Source organism: Mauremys reevesii, linkage group 2, assembly GCF_016161935.1.
Source record: "Mauremys reevesii isolate NIE-2019 linkage group 2, ASM1616193v1, whole genome shotgun sequence".
Lineage (NCBI taxonomy): Eukaryota > Metazoa > Chordata > Testudines > Geoemydidae > Mauremys > Mauremys reevesii.
In genome coordinates this window covers 29,138,146-29,155,220 of record NC_052624.1, presented here as the reverse complement: position 1 = coordinate 29,155,220, position 17,075 = coordinate 29,138,146, and the positions used below count along the sequence as shown (strand labels likewise).

Below are 17,075 nucleotides of genomic sequence, written 5' to 3'. Positions count from 1 at the left end.
CTGGTGAGTCAGCCCCATGGTCAGGCTGGTCAACTGTTACTAAGCAGTCTGCAGCTCATGGTATGGATGGGACATGGCTAGATGAGGAGGAAAGGCAATGCTCAGAAGCATTTCAGAGGAACCTCCTTAATAGTAGAAAACCATCTACGAGGTCTGTTTATCTGGCTAAGTGGAAACATTTTTTGGTTTGGTCAATGTCTGAGGGAATTCAGCACATGTCAACTCATATTCAGGACATTTTGGACTACCTGTTATGTTTGAAGTCCTCGGGTCTGGCTCTTAGCTCTTTGAGGGTTCACTTGGCAATCTCAGCAGTTTGTCCTCTGATCCAAGGAACACTGATTTTTTTCAAAATTCATGATAGTGAGATTTCTGAAAGGCAGGAGCGGTGCCAGGGTTTTTGGCGCCCTTGGCGCAGGGCCGGCTCTACCCATTTCGCCGCCAGTCCCGCGGCTCCGGTAGACCTCCCGCAGGCATCCCTGCGGAGGGTCCGCTCGTCCTGCGGTTCTGGTGGACCTGCCGCAGGCGTGCCTGCGGATGCTCCACCGGAGCCGTGGGACCAGCTGACCCTCCGCAGACACGCCTGAGGCAGGTCCACCGGAGCCACCTGCCACCCTCCCGGCAAAATGCCGCCCCCCCCAAATCCTGGCGCCCTAGGCGACTGCCTAGGTCGCCTAAATGGAAGCACCTGCCCTTCTGAAAGGTATTGTCTGCCTGTTTCCACCTGTGAAGGAAATGGTCCCATTGTGGTACTTTAGCACTGTGCTGGTCACCCTCATGGGTTCTCCATTTGAGCAGACAGTAATCTGCTCATTGTCTTTCAGTTCCCAAAAATACAGCCTTTCTTGTGGCTATAACATTTGCAAGAATAGTCAGTAAATTACAAGTCTTAATGGCAGAACCTCATATAGTCATTTCTTCAAAGACAAAGTGTCCTTACATCCACATTGAAAGTTTTTGTGCAAGGTGGTTCCACAGTTTAACATTACCCAGGTTATTTACTTGCCTATAGTCTTTTCTAAGGCAGCTTTTGCCAACAAAACAGTGGAGGTGTACACACTACAAAGCTACTTTTGGCAGCAAAACTCTGCTGTTTAGCTGACAAAATGAAACCACCTCAACAAGAGGCATAGAGCTTTTTGTGGCAAAGTTAAAGCAACAAAGCATCAGTGTAGAAGCTGCCGTTCATTACGTTGCCATAACTGGCCTCTCCCAGTATCCCACAATGCCCACTGTGACCTCTCTGTTCACTGCTTTGAACTCGGCTGCCTTGCGTCTCGCTATGCAGGCATGCACCCCTCCCCTTTCAAAGTTCTGGGAAGCTTTGACATTCCTCAGCCTGGAGAGCTCACAAAGCTGCTGAGGACACCACTCCTGGTTGCTGAGGAGGCTGTTGGAGAACTCGGAGGGAATCACGGAACCATTAATGTGGAATTGGAAGGCAGAGTGGGCTTCTGCTGTGGGGTGGAGGGCGGGGAGAGACTGCTGTGCTGCGCAGAGCCAGGAGCTGATATGTGTGGGGGTGCCCCCCTCCCCCTGACTCAGGATTGGTTGCCAAGGCTACTGTCTGAACTTAAAGAGAGAGCATGCCAACACACACATTCTCCCCCAACACACACACTGTCTGTCTGTCTCTCTCTCTCTCTCACACACACACACACACACACACACAACCTGTCACACACACTTCCTCCTTCCCCCGCACAAACACTTTAGTTGAAAAGCAGCTGACAATCTAGTGGGATGCCCATGGAAAAATGTGATTAAGAAACCCACATCATGTGACACTGTACCTGCTCCATGAGGCATTGCAAATCCTTCCCAAAGCATCCTGTGGCCAGTTGTACAGAGGATTAACTACCCACAGTGCACTGCTCTCTGTGTCGATGCAAGAGCTGCTAATGTGGATGCATTATGCTGACAGAAGGAGCATACTGTGACATGCAACAGCGGTTTAATTAAAGCGCTTTAATTAAAGCAGCATAACTTTTGTTGACAAAACCGTAGTGTAGATAAGGCCTAAGACACTCAAACGTGGATGAGCAGCATATCCATGCATTAGATGTGAGATGGTGCTTGGCAGTCTATCTGGAAAGAACTAAACCATTTTGTTCATCACCTTGACTTAGTCTCTTATGTGGATTGGATGAAAGGTCAGTTGGTCTTCACATATACGATTTCCATGTGGATAACTTCCTGTATTACCATGGTTTATGGAGTAGTTCTGACTATGCCTCCATGGGCATTATGGGCTCATTCAACAAGAGCCCAAGCAATATTAATCACATTTCTCAGCAATGTTTCAGTATTGAACATTTGCAGGGCTGCTACATGATCTTCCATGAATGCTTTTACCAAACATTATGCTAGTACAATGGCATCTAGGTCAGATGCAAACTTGCGTGGAATACATGTCCACAACACTTGAAGAAGAAAAGGTGGTTATGTACTTGTATTGTAAATGTTCTTCAAGATGTGGGTGTGGATGTGTATTCCATGATCCCCGCCCCTTTATCCCCCATGCATTGGCATCTCCAGCTTTGGATTCTGGTGCGAAGGGACTGAGAGGGGATGGGGCCGTGCCAACCTTATATAGACATTGGAGGGGCTATGAGGGTCAGAGTGCACTAGCACCATCCCAACTAAGCAAAGTTCTATAGCTTCGGTGCACTAGGCATACACATGCCTGAATGGAATACACATCTGCACCCCCATCTTGAAGAACAACAGTTACAATACAGGTAAGTAACCATCTTTTTCCTGCTCATCCTGTGATACTTTAATACTCCTAAACAACAGGGACACTAAATGCCTGTTTTGTCTGGGAGAAAGCCACATCCTAGATGGTGAGGTATGCCAATCTCAAGTTGCTGCTGTTGGCGTGTTCTCTTAAAGGTACCTTGAACTCAGAGAGCTGTGAGTTACACAAGGGACATTCCTTTCAAAAGTCCCATTCCGCCAGTGTGACTGGACTGTACCCCTAGTACCCAAGCCTCTACATAACTCCTCACCTGAGGGGTATTGATCCACCAAGCTCCCCATTGATCAACCTGTAACTTCTACTGACCATGGCAGGAAGGAGTACTGTTTCAAGACTAGTTCTCAATGCTGATTTTCAATGCTCAGTCCTCTAAGACTGACTCTCAATCCTGGTATTGACAAAAAAGACAGAAGAGCCACTATAAAGGTTCTACTACAGTTCCATCCTTGAAACCTGACCATTAGCAGAGATCTTGCTCTGGCTTTGACACCAACATCAGGCTAGAGATTTGGCACCAACTACACACTGATCATCGTTGCCACAGATTCCAGTCTTTGACTGCCCTTTCTTGACACCATATGTCCTCAGCACATATGTCTTTGGCACTGGTAGGTTCCATGCCATTACCCACCACATCAATACCCTTTGTACAAACCTTTACGGCACTGACTGCCTTCATAGTATGCGGGAACCTTACCATTACTCCAGAGACAGAGTGCCCAGTACATAACCCGGCAATAGCAGTAATTCTTAATCCATCAGTACCAGAATTTAAGGTACCTAAATTGAAAATCTCCATCCACCAAGCTTCATTGATGTCCCTTCCATCCAGGTCTCTTTGCCAACAGATGGCACTTAATAAAACAGCTACACCTTCTGAAGAAAATTACTCTTCCTCACTGTGATGGGATGGCTGCCCCACACTGGCAGAAAAGGGGTTAAAAGGAGTCCTAAGGAGACTGCGCCAGAGCAACCTATTAGAAAGGGGCTGAGAGGAGCAGCCAATCATGGCCACACAGGCTCATAAAAGAAGGGCTGCAGGGCAGATCAGAATTCCGTAGCTGACTGGAGCTTGAGGGGAGCAGACCAGGCTCCCAGCAGGAAGAAGGAGTGCCAGCACTTTGGACAGAGCGGTGCTGCAAGCTAGACAGAGCTCCTGGCTGGCTGCTAGGGCCTGCAGGCTGAGGACCCGAGGTAAGGGCAGAAGAAGGTGTGGGAGCTGCATTGGAAGCAGTCCTGGGATAATGGACTGCAGTTGCCACTGAAGGAGTGGCTGGACAGAGGCTGCAGGTCCCCTGGAAGGGGGGAACACAGAATGTGGCACAGCTGGAGGGCAGTGTCACTGAAGACGATGCTGCAGTCCTGGGAGTGGCGCAGGTCCTGGAACAAAAGCGATGGCTGCCAGGCACCACCAGAGGAGAGCACCCTAGCGAGCAGAGCTAATTCCCATGACAACCAGCAGGAGGGGCCAGAGTGGTGAATCTCACCCCATTACACTCACCATCAAACCAGAGTATGGAGCCATCCCCTAGGGTTTTCTCTTGGTCACCTGACTTTGACCCAGAATGGGACTCTGAAAGAAAAGGCAGCCTACACAATAAAACAGAGACCAAGTATGGGCCAAATTCCATGGCCTCACATTCCTTAATCATATAATATTCAAACCTGGCCCTACTGGCTATCTTAGAATCATCGTCATTTTCTATCCTCATACCCCAGCTCTCCTTCCCCTGTCAGACTTCTAAGGCATTAAGAGCTCCTCCATCTGCAGAGCCGCAAGGCCTAGATCCTGATGAGGTTCAAAAGGAAGATGACCAGGAAGGAGATGAATTGAACTCTCTGATTCCTGTGGTGATTTCATCATGACGGGTAAGTGGTAAATAATAATGAAGAGGACAAGTCTGATTTAGAACAATTTGGATCACTTGGTAAACTGGGTGCAAGCAAACAACATGCATTTTAATATGGCTAAATATAAATGTATACATTTGGGAACAAAAAAGGTAGGTCACACTTACAGGATGGGGGACTCTATCCTGGGAAGCAGTGACTCTGACAAAGATTTGGGGTTCATGTTCATTCAGCTAAACATGAGCTCCCAGTGTGACACTGTTGGCAATAAAGCTAATCTAATCCTGGAATGCATAAACAGGGGACTCTTGAGTAGGAGTAGTGAGGTTACTTTATCTCTGTATTGGGCACTTGTGCAACCACTGCTGAAATACAGTATCCAGTTCTTGTGCCCACAGTTCAAGTAGGTTGTTGATAAATTGGAGAGGGTTCAGAGAAGAGCTATGAGAATGATTAAAGGATTAGAAAACATGCCTTATAGTGATATATCCAAGGAGCTGAACCTATTTAGTTTAACAAAGAGAAGGTTAAAGGGTGACTTGATTACAGTCTATAAGTACCTATATGGGGAACAACTAGTTAAAAATGGGCTCTTCAGTCAAGCAGAGAAAGGCATAACATGACCCAATAGCTGTAAATTGAAGCTAGACAAATTCAGACTGGAAATAAGGCATAATTTTTTAAGTGAGTAATTAACCAATGGAATAATTTACCATGCATCGTAGTGGATTCTCCATCACTAATAACTTTTAAATCTAGATTGGATGTTTTTCTAAAAGTTATGCTTTAGGAATTATTTTTGGTGAAGGTCTATGGTATATGGGAGTCACACTAGATGATCAATGGTCCCTTCTATGAATCTTTATTTTATGAGGCCTGTGAAGAACTAGGAAACAGCTGTACTATTTTTTATAAATATCACATACCCGTCAGTGTATCTATGTGATATTAGATAAAATGGAGTTGTTAAAGAAACCAGGCAGGAAAGGTAAAACAATGGCCCAGATAAGGAGCCTCCTCTCAAACACAATAGCCACGCTTATAGCCATGAAGAGGGATTCCTCAGATCCCAATCTGAAAACAAGGCTATGTCATGTCAAGGCTGAGAAGAGAGAGAAGCAAATACACTAATCTATAAAAAGATGTCTATGGCAGAAAGGGAGGAGTGAAGTGGTCATCTTAGCTGTAAGCGGACAGAGAGAACATGTTGCAGGCTGACCCAGACACTGACTGCAAGCTAGAGTCTGCAGCAAGCAGGCTACAACTTGGTCCCCAAGAGAATAGGGGACAATAAGGCTAAATTATGTGTAACTAAGACATTGAGGGGAGTGTCATGCATGGGTAAGACAATAAGCATGTCAGCCTCTTTTTTTTATTTTAAATCCACTTCTCTAAGCGCTATGTACCTTTGGTGTAAAATAAATCATACTTAGTTTTGGAGAAGCTGTTTCTGTTTTATCACTGTCCAAAGGCTCCCAAAGGAGAACTCTTGCAGGTGACAAGTCCATTGGGTCTGATAAGCATCATGCATGCTACCGGGAGGTATAATCAATCTGAAGACTGAGTTGGGGAATGGTTGGGCTGTGGGGCCCCATATCTCAAAGAGTAGTGGAGGCATGCATGGGCCTGCCACTTGAAAGGGTATTGGAAAAGTGATTTCAGCAAGGACAACCTACCCAGGGATTGTGACAATGACATTAACCCAGCTGTACCTCCCACAACAGATGATTTTAAGGTCGTTCAAGATCTGTTAAAATGCATGGAAGATACATTAGATATCTCTTAAGATTGGCTGTGGTCATTTGTGATGGCATCCTTGAACCAGACAAAGACTTGTGGCAGATGCCAGTCTCGATTCTTGACAGCTCTAAAAGAGCTGATAGCTGTTGCCTGGTCCCAACTAAGGGCTTTGAATATTTTTATACTCACCCTATTTCTGATTCACTGGTAGTTGCTGCAGTGCCTGAAAAATCTAAGCAGCAAAGACCTCCTATGATTGCATCAAAGGAAAAGATCTGAAAAAGCAGGACTTCTTGGGAGAAAGGTCTGCTTCCTGCTGGCATATATCAAGCATTTGTAGGTAAATCCAATTATGTGCTGTGGAACATTATGGATAGGCTATCACAGGATTTGCGAGATGTATTGAAATCTATTCTCTCAGACAGCCAGTTGATTGGAAAGATCTCTCTTAAGGCTGTTCTAGATGCTTGAGATGGAACTGCTAGAGCTGTGACTACATCAATTGCTATATATTGCTCTTCTCAGTTACAATCATTAGGAATTCCAAAAGTTATGCAAGTTGCTAGTGAGGATCTGCCATTCAAGGGTTCCAAGTTATGCAAGTCTATTATGGGTGAGGCACTTCACTCCTTTAAAGATTTCAAAGCAACACGTTGATCCTTGGGCCTTTTTACTCTGGCTCAAAGGAGGACTGTAGTGGGGCAGATGCTCCACTTTGGCAGAGGAGGGGAGCAGCTGCGCAGAACCCAGCCAATCAGAGAAGGGCAGAAACGTAGCCAATAAGGGCCAAGCTGGGCCCTATATGAAGGCTGCAAAGCAGAGGAGACAGGAGTCTCTCCCTGACAAGCAAGGAAGGACGACTGGCTCCCAGGGGTAGCACCTTAGATAGAGAAGTGCTGGGCAGGCTCAGAGTAGCAGAGGGAAAGCTCCAGCATGATATATGCGGGCTGAGAAGGTGCAAGGGCCAAAGAGAAGTGACCCAGGGAGCACGAGCAGTAGAGGGGAGAGAAGGAAGGCAGGACATGGCTACCGCCAGAGGGCCCCTGGGCCAGGACCCAGAGTAGTGGGCAGGCCTGGGTCCCTCCCTCCCACCTTACACTGCACCTTACCATGGAGGAGCATGGCTGATAGGACTGTGTCTTGTCCCTGAGGCAAGGGACTAGACTTTGGGGTGGCAGGTGGCCACAAAGGCAAGTGCAGGCTGAGGACTGCTGATATCCCCCGGAAGGGGGTGGGGGGGGGATAGAGCTGGGGCACAGCTAGAAGGCTATGTCCAGAAGAGGACGCCGCAAGCCAGGGAGCAACGCGGGTCTCAGACAGCAAAGCCAAGCAGGCAACGGGCGGGACACCACCCGCAGAGGGTGCTCCACAGAGCTAATTCCTAGAGCAACCAGCAGAAGGCGCCACCGTGAGTGTGCAACTCGTTACAAGGACACAAAATAGATCTCAAGGCTCCTTTAGATGGTGTCCTCAATTGACATATTGCTACCAGCAGAAATCCACTGAACCTCCTAAAAAATTTTGTTTCCAGAAAAGAAGTAGTTCAGTCTCTTTCTCAGCTACCATTCAGTCTGTGTCTTCATCTAGGCAGCAAGCTTGACATCACAGCTGAGAGCCCTGTTTTGATATCTGTGCATCTGTAGCCCCTCTCCCCACCTCATTTGGCAACCACCTTTAAGTCACCTCAGAGGCCTGGGCTAGAAACACTATGGGCCATTGGGTCTTTGAAGTCCTCAGTACAGCTATTCAGTCCAGTTTCGGTCCTTGTGACTCCACTACCCTCCTTCCTTGTCTCTCCTCAGGGATGCCTCTGATGAGACATTGTTAAAACAAGATGTAGATTCCCTTTCACAATTTAGGGCAGTGGGGGCAGTACCCTCTCAGTTCAGGATCAGGGGGGGGGGTATTCTCATTTTCTTATTCAAAAAAAAAAAAAAAAAGGGTAGCATCCCATTCTTGACCCTAGTGACAATAAACTCATCCAGCATTTCAAATTCAGGATTGGCCTTGCTTTCCATAAATCCTTCCCTAGCTCCTCAGGATTGATTCATAGCTCTCAGCCTTTAGAATGCATACTTCTAGGTGTCTATTCATCCAACACATGGGAAATCACTCTGTCTTATGGTGGGAAATGCACACTAGAGTTCTTCCCTTTGGACTTTCCAAGGCACCAAGATTGTTTACCAAGTGCCTGTTGGTCATGGCAGCTCATCTAAGAAGACAAAGTCTTTGTATTTACAGGTGTCAGAGTGGTAGCTGTGTTAGCCTGTATCAGCAAAAACAACAAGGAGTCCTTGTGGCAACTTGGAGACTAACAAATTTATTTGGGCATAAGCTTTCGTGGGCTAGAACCCACTTCATCAGATGCATGGAGTGAAAAATACAGGAGCAGGTATAAATACATGAAAGGTTGCTTTACCAAGTGTGAGGGCAGTCTAACGAGATAAACCAATTAACAGCAGGATACCAAGGGAGGAAAAAGAACAGGAGTACTTGTGGAACCTTAGAGACTAACAAATTTATTTGAGCATAAGCTTTCGTGGGCTACAGCCTACTTCTTCGGATGCATAGAATGGAACACACAGAAAGAAGATATTTATACATACAGAGAACATGAAAAGGTGGAAGTAGCCATGCCAACTGTAAGAGGCCAATCAATTGAGATGAGCTATCATCAGCAGGAGAAAAAAAACTTTTGACGTGATAATCGAGATGACCCATAGAAGGTGTGAGGAGAACTTAACATGGGGAAATAGATTTAATTAGTGTAATGACCCAACCATTCCCAGTCTCTGTTTAAACCTAAGTTAATTGTATATAATTTGCATATTAATTCAAGTTCAGCAGTCTCTCTTTGGAGTCTGTTTTTGAAGTTTTTTTGTTGCAAAATTGCCACCTTCAAGTCTGTCACTGAGTGGTTAGAGAGGTTGAAGTGTTCTCCCACTGGTTTTTGAATCTTATGATTCCTGATGTCAGATTTGTGTCCATTTATTCTTTTGTGTAGAGATTGTCTGGTTTGGCCAATGTATATGGCAGAGGGGAAGGGAGGAAAAATAACTTTTGAGGTGGTAAGAGAGTGGCCCATTACAGACAGTTGACAAGAAGGTGTGAGTAACAGTTACTGACCTCACACTTGGTAAAGCAACCCCCATCTGTTCATGTATTTATACCTGTTCCTGTACTTTTCACTCCACTTTCATTCCCATTTGTCAAAAATTCCTGACCTCCTCTGATTCTCTCTCATGCAAGTGCTGCTGTGCTTTCCCCAGTGGCCTGCATGTGGCCCTCCTGCTACAGGATTTGACATATATCAGATTTTAGCAGTGCTCTACTTCTTTGTGGCATATAAAATTACTGGCTCCTCTCCCTGGAATACTAACCATTAAAACTCTTCCCGTTTTTTTTTCCATTTTAAACACAATCCTTCTCTTAGTATATTTTTGTTTTATTAGAACTATTTGATAGCATCTGAGTAATTGTATCCCATATGGTATCATTTACTAGAGTTTATTTTATACTTTAATCAACTGAGCACTACTGCAAAGAGATGACACCATCCGTTATCTGTATAACATCAGATGTAACTCCAAGTCTATTAAGGTTTCCTGGTTTTCCTTCAATGCTCAGTCACTTCAGGTAACACATGAAGCCAATTCTGTTAGAAATAGATTTTTAAAGCAGAAAGCAAATTCAGTTTTTATCCGATGAAAGAAAGCACACAATGGACAAAATCCAACCTATGGGTGCAAAAAGCTGCAATTGCACCCATTGTATATGTTGGGACTAGTGTGCCAGAAAAGCATTCACTTGCAGGAGGAGGCCAAGAGGTAAGTAACCTAGATTTCTTGTATACACAACTTGGTTTATAAATAGATTTAGGTAGCATTTTAATCCAAGTGCAGACTGGGCCATAAAAATTAATGGTGATGAGTTATTTTACAATCCCATGGTTTTTAATGGAAATTAGTTAATTTTGATAATGGGAGTTTGTGCATGACATTGGTGTGTTGTGTAGCTTTTCCCTTCCTAAAATGGACTGTGTAACTAGTTAAACCAAACTATTAATTTTAAAGGATTGAAACATAATATTTTTGAAAGTGATTAGGTTAGATTTACCTGATTTTGTTTATGTTAATTTTAAACAAAGTGTTAATGTACTGTATTCTGTTTATCTGATTTTACATACCATATGCAGGGAAGGAAGCTCAACAGTTACCAGACATTGAAATTTGTCAGAAGAAAAAGATAGTAAAGAAATCTTCCATTTCACACAATAAAGACCTTAATAAGGGTAACCTTTTTCTTATGTTAACATTACTGCACAAAAATCTCAAACTGTGTCTCATTTTGTATTCTAGTTAGTGTTAAAGGAGCACTGTCACTTTAAAAATCCCACTTGTCCAAAAATATTTTACCATCTTTTCTAACGTGTAGCACCAGAGATTATTAAAATTATTAAAATTATTAAAATTGAGAGATTAGAAAGAAATAGTTATATTCACGGTATTTATTTGTGCATTGGACAATGCTCTGAGAAGAGTTTTATTGCTGTGTTGCTCTGTTTTACATCCTAGTTTTAAGCACCAGCTTAATTACATTACCATTATGAATTGTTTTGGGGAGGAGATCGTGGGTATGTGCTTCTCCACACATACAAGAGACTATATAATAGTAACCCTGGAACTGAAGTGCTGTTGAGACTATAAGGAAGCCATTTTTCCCCTGGACATCTGGGAAAGGAAGAGGATCAATAAGGAGGATAGGAGGAATGAGACATTCTTCATTCTCCCAGGACCCTACAAGGTCATTTTCAGCCGTTGTTCCCTTCACTAAGCCATGGAGGATATCATTCCTCCCTCCCCTAATCATACAGTGAGGTGGGAAAGGGAGGAGCAATGTGAGACTGGCTCTGTTTCTGTCCCTTGGCCTTTCCAAGCGGGATGAAAGATGAAGAGGAAGGGAAGTGGGGAGAAAAACAGCCAGTAGGCTCCCTGGCCTAATTTAAGGATAGGAGAATCAGTGGGCCTTGAGGAGTCAGTATAGAACCTTCACTTCCCAAATCCTAGGGAGCACACAGACCTTAATGGAGGTAGGAGACTCCTTCACTAGCTGGGCTCCTGCATGGACCCATTGAACCCCATGCACTGTATGCAGCAAGGGTAATGCAGGGGCTAGATAACAGAGGGCTCTTTCACCCCCTGCCCCCAGCCCTTTATTGGCCCAGGAGGCACCAGGAGCCTGTGAGGAAGAGCCTCCTTCACACCTTTATGAGGCCAGGTGAGGCAGAAAGATCAGCAGAAATGAGTAAGAGCCCCTGGGGAGAAAGACCAGTAACAGCGGGTGGTGGTAGCCCAGAGCAGCGGGAACAGGAGGCATACACATCCTTCATATTTCATGGAGAAGATGCAGGGGGAAGGAAGGGACCTCCCCATTTGCCTCTCTGCAGGGTCTGGGGAGAGACAGAAGCAGCGCTGCCTGGGGAGGGTGGGGGGGGGGCAAGTGGGGCAATTTGCCCCAGGCCCCACAGGGGCCCCCATGAGAATATAGTATTCTATGGTATTTCACCTTTGAAGAGGCCCCTGAAATTGCTTTGCCGCAGGCCCCCTGAATCCTCTGGGCAGCCCTGGACAGAAGTGGCTGAAACAAACATACCCATGCTTATATGGGGCCAGGAGGATGAGAGCAGCTGTCATCTGGCAACAGGGACAAGTAGGATATCCTTCATCCAGCCACAGGGCTGGGAGGGAAAAGAGTAAGAGGGAACCCACCTTTATTCTTTCCATGGAACCAGAAGAGATATGATAGATCCCCCTCAACTTCTTCATGGAGTCACATGAGTGTCATGAGCGAACACAGGCAAGCACTTATCCTCAACTGTTTCTGAAGCACATGCACAGTTTGACATACTCTAGTTGGGATTGGGCTCTTATTTATTGTCAGTACTTAGAATAAACAACAATTAATTAGTCTGAGAGATGGTAAATAAGCATGGTGACAGAAACATTCTCACCCGGAGAGTGCACTGGGCTCTGGCTGTAGGACCTATGAGGTTGACTGCATTGTAAAATATTTATTCTATGCAATAAAAGTGTTCTAAATTAACTTGCATGCCAGGCTTTAAAACCAATGTGCATTAATTTTACAGCATACCAGAATATTTTAATACTAATATTTATATCACAGTAAGATTTAATATTGTACTATATAAGTTTTTTAAACCAAGTTATCCTTTTTATTACCTCAAATCATAAAATACTGAGAGGTATAGATAAGCTTCCATGCTGGGTGTGATATAAGTATTTGTTTTGATTTTAGGAGCCTTACTGAGTCCTCAGAACACAGGCAAGGTGAGTAGATGCAACTTATTTAGAAACACATTATCGTTCACCTGCACTAATTCAGACAGCACTCTTAAATAAATGAACACAATTGAGATGGGCTTCTTGAAGAACAGACTGAGTCACTCAAGATGCTGTGAGTATTTAAACTATATATTTATTCTCATAACCCTAATTCTAGTGGCAGGGTCATAGTTCTACCATCTGTGGCCTCTCTCTGTACTGGAAGGGAAAAGCTAGCAAATGACTGTGGTGCTTAGGGTGTCACATGCTTTATAAGAAAACAATTGTGATAAGAGATATAGAGTTCAGTCCCTCCCTACTAGAAAATATAGACTAGGAGGAAAAATCTGTGGCTTTAAGGGATTAGAATTGGTCAGGTGAACCAAGGACCAGATCAGTTCAAGAGCACTCTGGGAGAAATTTGTGACCAGACTTAAATATTTAAAATGTTTCTACATGACTCCCTGTGCTTGGATTAATAGACAGCTCCTCTGATAACCAGTAATCCTGGAAAGTTATTGCTCTTCTCTTACCCTTGGATCTGTTGCAGATGGTGCACTTGCAAATGATGGTGCCCTCCAGGTTTGCAAGGGATGTCTCAAACACTTTCACTACATATAACAGTACTATGTACGTTTATGACTATTAAACTTGTTTTGTGGATCATAGTTAAGTTTGGCTCTTCTTTGTGATTCTTCCATGTGTCCTATGCATGTCAGATTAGATTTTTTTTTTTTTTTTTTTACCAGCGATGACTTTTGGGGCCACCACCCCTGTACTTTAGATGTTCTCATACCTGTATCTGAGGGCATGAAGGGTAGAGTAAGCCCAACCATCTCTGTTACTTCTTACCACCTGTGACAGCAAGAGAGAACCCTGTCAGTATGTGCCACCTTCTCTGTGCACTGTGTTAGCTTTGAGTATTGCTAATTAAATAATTGGTAATTATAGTCTTTTTGCCCATTGTCCCAAAACAACACCAACCCCCCGAAACTTTGTCAGCTATTTAGATTAGCGGCTAGACTTCCCTTTGCATGCAGGAGCAATAGGGCGGAAATGAAATCTCCAGGATTCAAAACCTGCCTCTTGTGTGAATGATACTCAAGGTCCTGAAGAAACTGAGGCAAAATGCTGGATTGAAGATCTTGATATCCATGGCAGTTCTGGTATTCAGATCTGTTGAACCTCTCAGTGAGGGACCATTCACTTTTCTCACTCTGACCATCAGTCTTCAGAACAGTGAGATCCTACACTCAGATCCAGCATTGTTACACCTGACAGTAGTTGGTGACTGGCTGTTATACATTGAAAGAAGTTGCTCATTTGATGGTCAGAACATTTTGCTCCAAAGCAAAACCTAGACTGTCTTATAAAACTAAGTGGCAAAGGTTTTCTATCTGGGAATCTCAGTGCTAGCTGTCTCCCTTGAGAACACTCATTTCAGGAATATTGGACTATTTATTAACTCTGGAACAATCTGGACTTTGTTAGATCCATAAGAGTCCATCTAGCAGCAATATCTGCAAATAATCTTCCAATCCAGGCCCACAATGTATCTTTTTCACCCTACAGTGGCTAGATTCCATAAGGGCCTTATTCATGTTTTCCCTCACAGGAGTCTCCTCCGGACTTCAGTATAGTATTAACAGGGCTGATGGTCCCTCTCCCCTTTGAACCCTTAGCAATCTGTTCCCTTTACCAACTAAAAAGCACTCTTCATTGACAGCAGCCATTACATCAGCTCAAAGGAAAGGAGAGATTCAGGCCAGGGTTACTCTCGGGCCTCATCCCAAGTTCTTGCCAAAAGCTGTTTCAGAGTTCCAGGTGAATCAGTTTACTCATCTTTTAGTTTCCTTGTCCAAGCCTCATTCAACCCTGAGAAAATAATCTTCATACACTTGATGTAGTGAGGGCATTGTCATATTACCATATCAAGACAAAATTATTCAGGAACATACCTAGACTGTTTGTGGCCTTTGTTGATAGGGTTAAGGATGGACAATATCCTCATTAAAAGCTCCAACAGTATAAGAACAAGTTACAAGATAGCCAAGTTAGATCCACTTAGCCACATTAGTACTCATTCCACTAGAGCTCAAGCCACCTCTGCTGCTTGTTTGATGAATGCAGCTGATTCTGAAATTTGAAGGGCTTTGAAGGGCAGCTACCTGAACCTCAGTCTACACATTCACAAGATATTTTTCTTTGGCAGAAAATTCCAGATTGGATGCTCAGATGGTAGGGTTGTCTTGCAGTCGTTGTTTAAGTAGGACACCTAGTACCCATCTCCAAGCACACAGACAAGAGTGGAATCCATGTGGACAATCAAAGAAAAAAGGATTACTTACCTTTACAGTAACTCTGGTTCTTCCAGATGTGTTATCCACATAGATTTCGTGACCTGCCATACCTCTCTCTTAATTGCCCTACTCTTTTGGGATTTTGAATTGGTGAAGGAACAGAGGGATGGTGGGACCTGCTTTGCCCTTTATGTCTTTGGATGTGTACGTGTGTACTAGGGTGCAGGGTGGTGTGAGACTTCTAGAGTTCAGGTGCTGTCCCAATGGACAGTGCTGGCCAAAAGAATCTGATCTCACATGCATGGGGTATACTCTCACCAAGAGTTGAATCTGTGTAGCCAATACAACTTAGCTTACAGTAACTGTGGGTTTTAAAGTAACTGTTCTTTTTTTTTGGAATGTATAAAGTTAAATTTTACATCAACATTGTTAAGCGTGTCCATACATTAAAGCTAATAGTTAGACCAGTGGTCACCAACCGGTTGATTGTGATTGACTGGTCAATCCTGGAGACTCTTCCAGTCGATCGCAATCTCTGGTGGTGTGGCAAGGCTGCCGCTAAACCAGGCTCCCTGCCTGCACCGACCCCACGCTGCTCCTGGAAGCAGCCAGCGCAGCCTCAGGGCCCTGAGGGGGTGGGGGGCACATGATGCTCCTGCCTGCAAGCACCGCCCTTGCAGCTCCCATTTGCCGGAAACAGGGAGGGGTTGGAGCCACGTTGGTCCCTTCTGGGAGCGGGGCCACCTGAGATAATTGCCGCCCCCTTCAATGGGCAGGTTCTGAGTGGCTCTGCAGCATTAAGACCTAGGAATAGCATGAGTACAGCAGGCCCAGCTCTGCTGGACCAGCATTTCTCTTCCACCACCCAATCTGCAGCCTCCCAGAGCCAGCCCTCCATGCCCCCTGCTGCACCCCAAGCCCCTGCCCTGAGCCCCCTCCCAGAGCCAGCACCCCATACCTCCTTCTGCACCCCATAACCCCTCCTGTACCCCAACATTTTGCCCCAACCCAAAGCCCCCTCCTTCACCCAAACCGCCTCCTGTATCCCAACACTCTGCCCCAACCTGGAGCCCCCTCCTGCACCCAAACTCCCTCTCAGAGCTTGCACCCCTCACCCCCTCCTACACCCCAAACCCTGCCCCAGGCTCAGCCCAGAGCCCCCTCCCACACTGCAAACCCCTCGGCCCCAGCCCAGAACCCGCCCCCTCAAACCACAACCCCCTACCCCAGACCAGTGAAAGTGAGTGAGGGTGGGTGAGAGTGAGAGACGGAGAGATGGGGGCATGGAGTGAGCAGGGCAAAAGGGGAAGAGGCAGGGTAGATCTTGGGTGGCCCTTAAATTAAAAAAGTGATCTTGGGCATAAAAAGGTTGGAGACCACTGAGTTAGACAATAACAAAATAATATAGTAACCCCCCCCGAGTCATTATTCACTACAGCAACCTTGGCTGTTAGACAATTTTTTATGTGAGAAAATAAACTGTGTGGTTTTAAATATATATTCAGGTATTCTGTACATTTTGCAGTTCTGTAAAATACAGCAAAACTTTGTTTTGTTTTCAGGAAACACTCTGTATTTCTGGAAAGGGTTATAGTGTGCTGAGCTCAAGGTCTTCAGAATTAAAAAAGGATCCAAGACATTACTGAGGTGGTTCTATCTTACTTGCTCATTGCAGAACAGTTCAATGATTACAAGCTTATAGTATAAATAAAAAGTCGATCGTAACTGTAGTCAGGTTTGGAAGCCTTATTATTTTACATATCAATGTACAGATCAGTCTAGCTGTCAGTGCTCTCATGACAGTTGTGGAAGAAACTACTTGCACAGAAATGTTAATTATAACAGACAGAACCTGAACACAAAAGCTGAGTAAAGATATCTTTTTATTTTTAATGATTTAACAGAATTGATTTGATTATACTAGTTCTTAACCTTGCATTTTTGTATCATGTATGGCACTTCCTGCCCTAGGATAAGACAACTGATTGAGAATACATATTTTAGAGTTGGTTCTGAAGTAAGTCTATGGTCCTTAAATGCCTTCTTGCCAAATACTTCTGATTTTAGAAAAACAGCTATTGT

At 44.6% G+C, this 17,075-nt stretch overlaps 1 protein-coding gene across 21 annotated transcripts in view; it reads left to right on the top strand.

Moving 5' to 3' along the window:
• Positions 1-17,075, top strand: part of CCDC7 (coiled-coil domain containing 7) — a 334,724-nt gene that overhangs the window by 267,834 nt on the left and 49,815 nt on the right. For 16 of the 21 annotated variants that reach the window (XM_039527959.1, XM_039527957.1, XM_039527978.1 and 13 more), the window contains 4 exons: positions 10,548-10,643; positions 12,668-12,699; positions 13,244-13,323; positions 16,556-16,640. In XM_039527959.1, the coding sequence (XP_039383893.1) occupies positions 10,548-10,643; positions 12,668-12,699; positions 13,244-13,323; positions 16,556-16,595 (248 nt within the window). In that variant the 3' untranslated portion in view covers positions 16,596-16,640. Of the gene's footprint in view, positions 1-10,547; positions 10,644-12,667; positions 12,700-13,243; positions 13,324-16,555; positions 16,724-17,075 lie in introns of those variants that run through there. The other 5 variants (XM_039527971.1, XM_039527970.1, XM_039527969.1 and 2 more) reach the window with 3 other exon arrangements.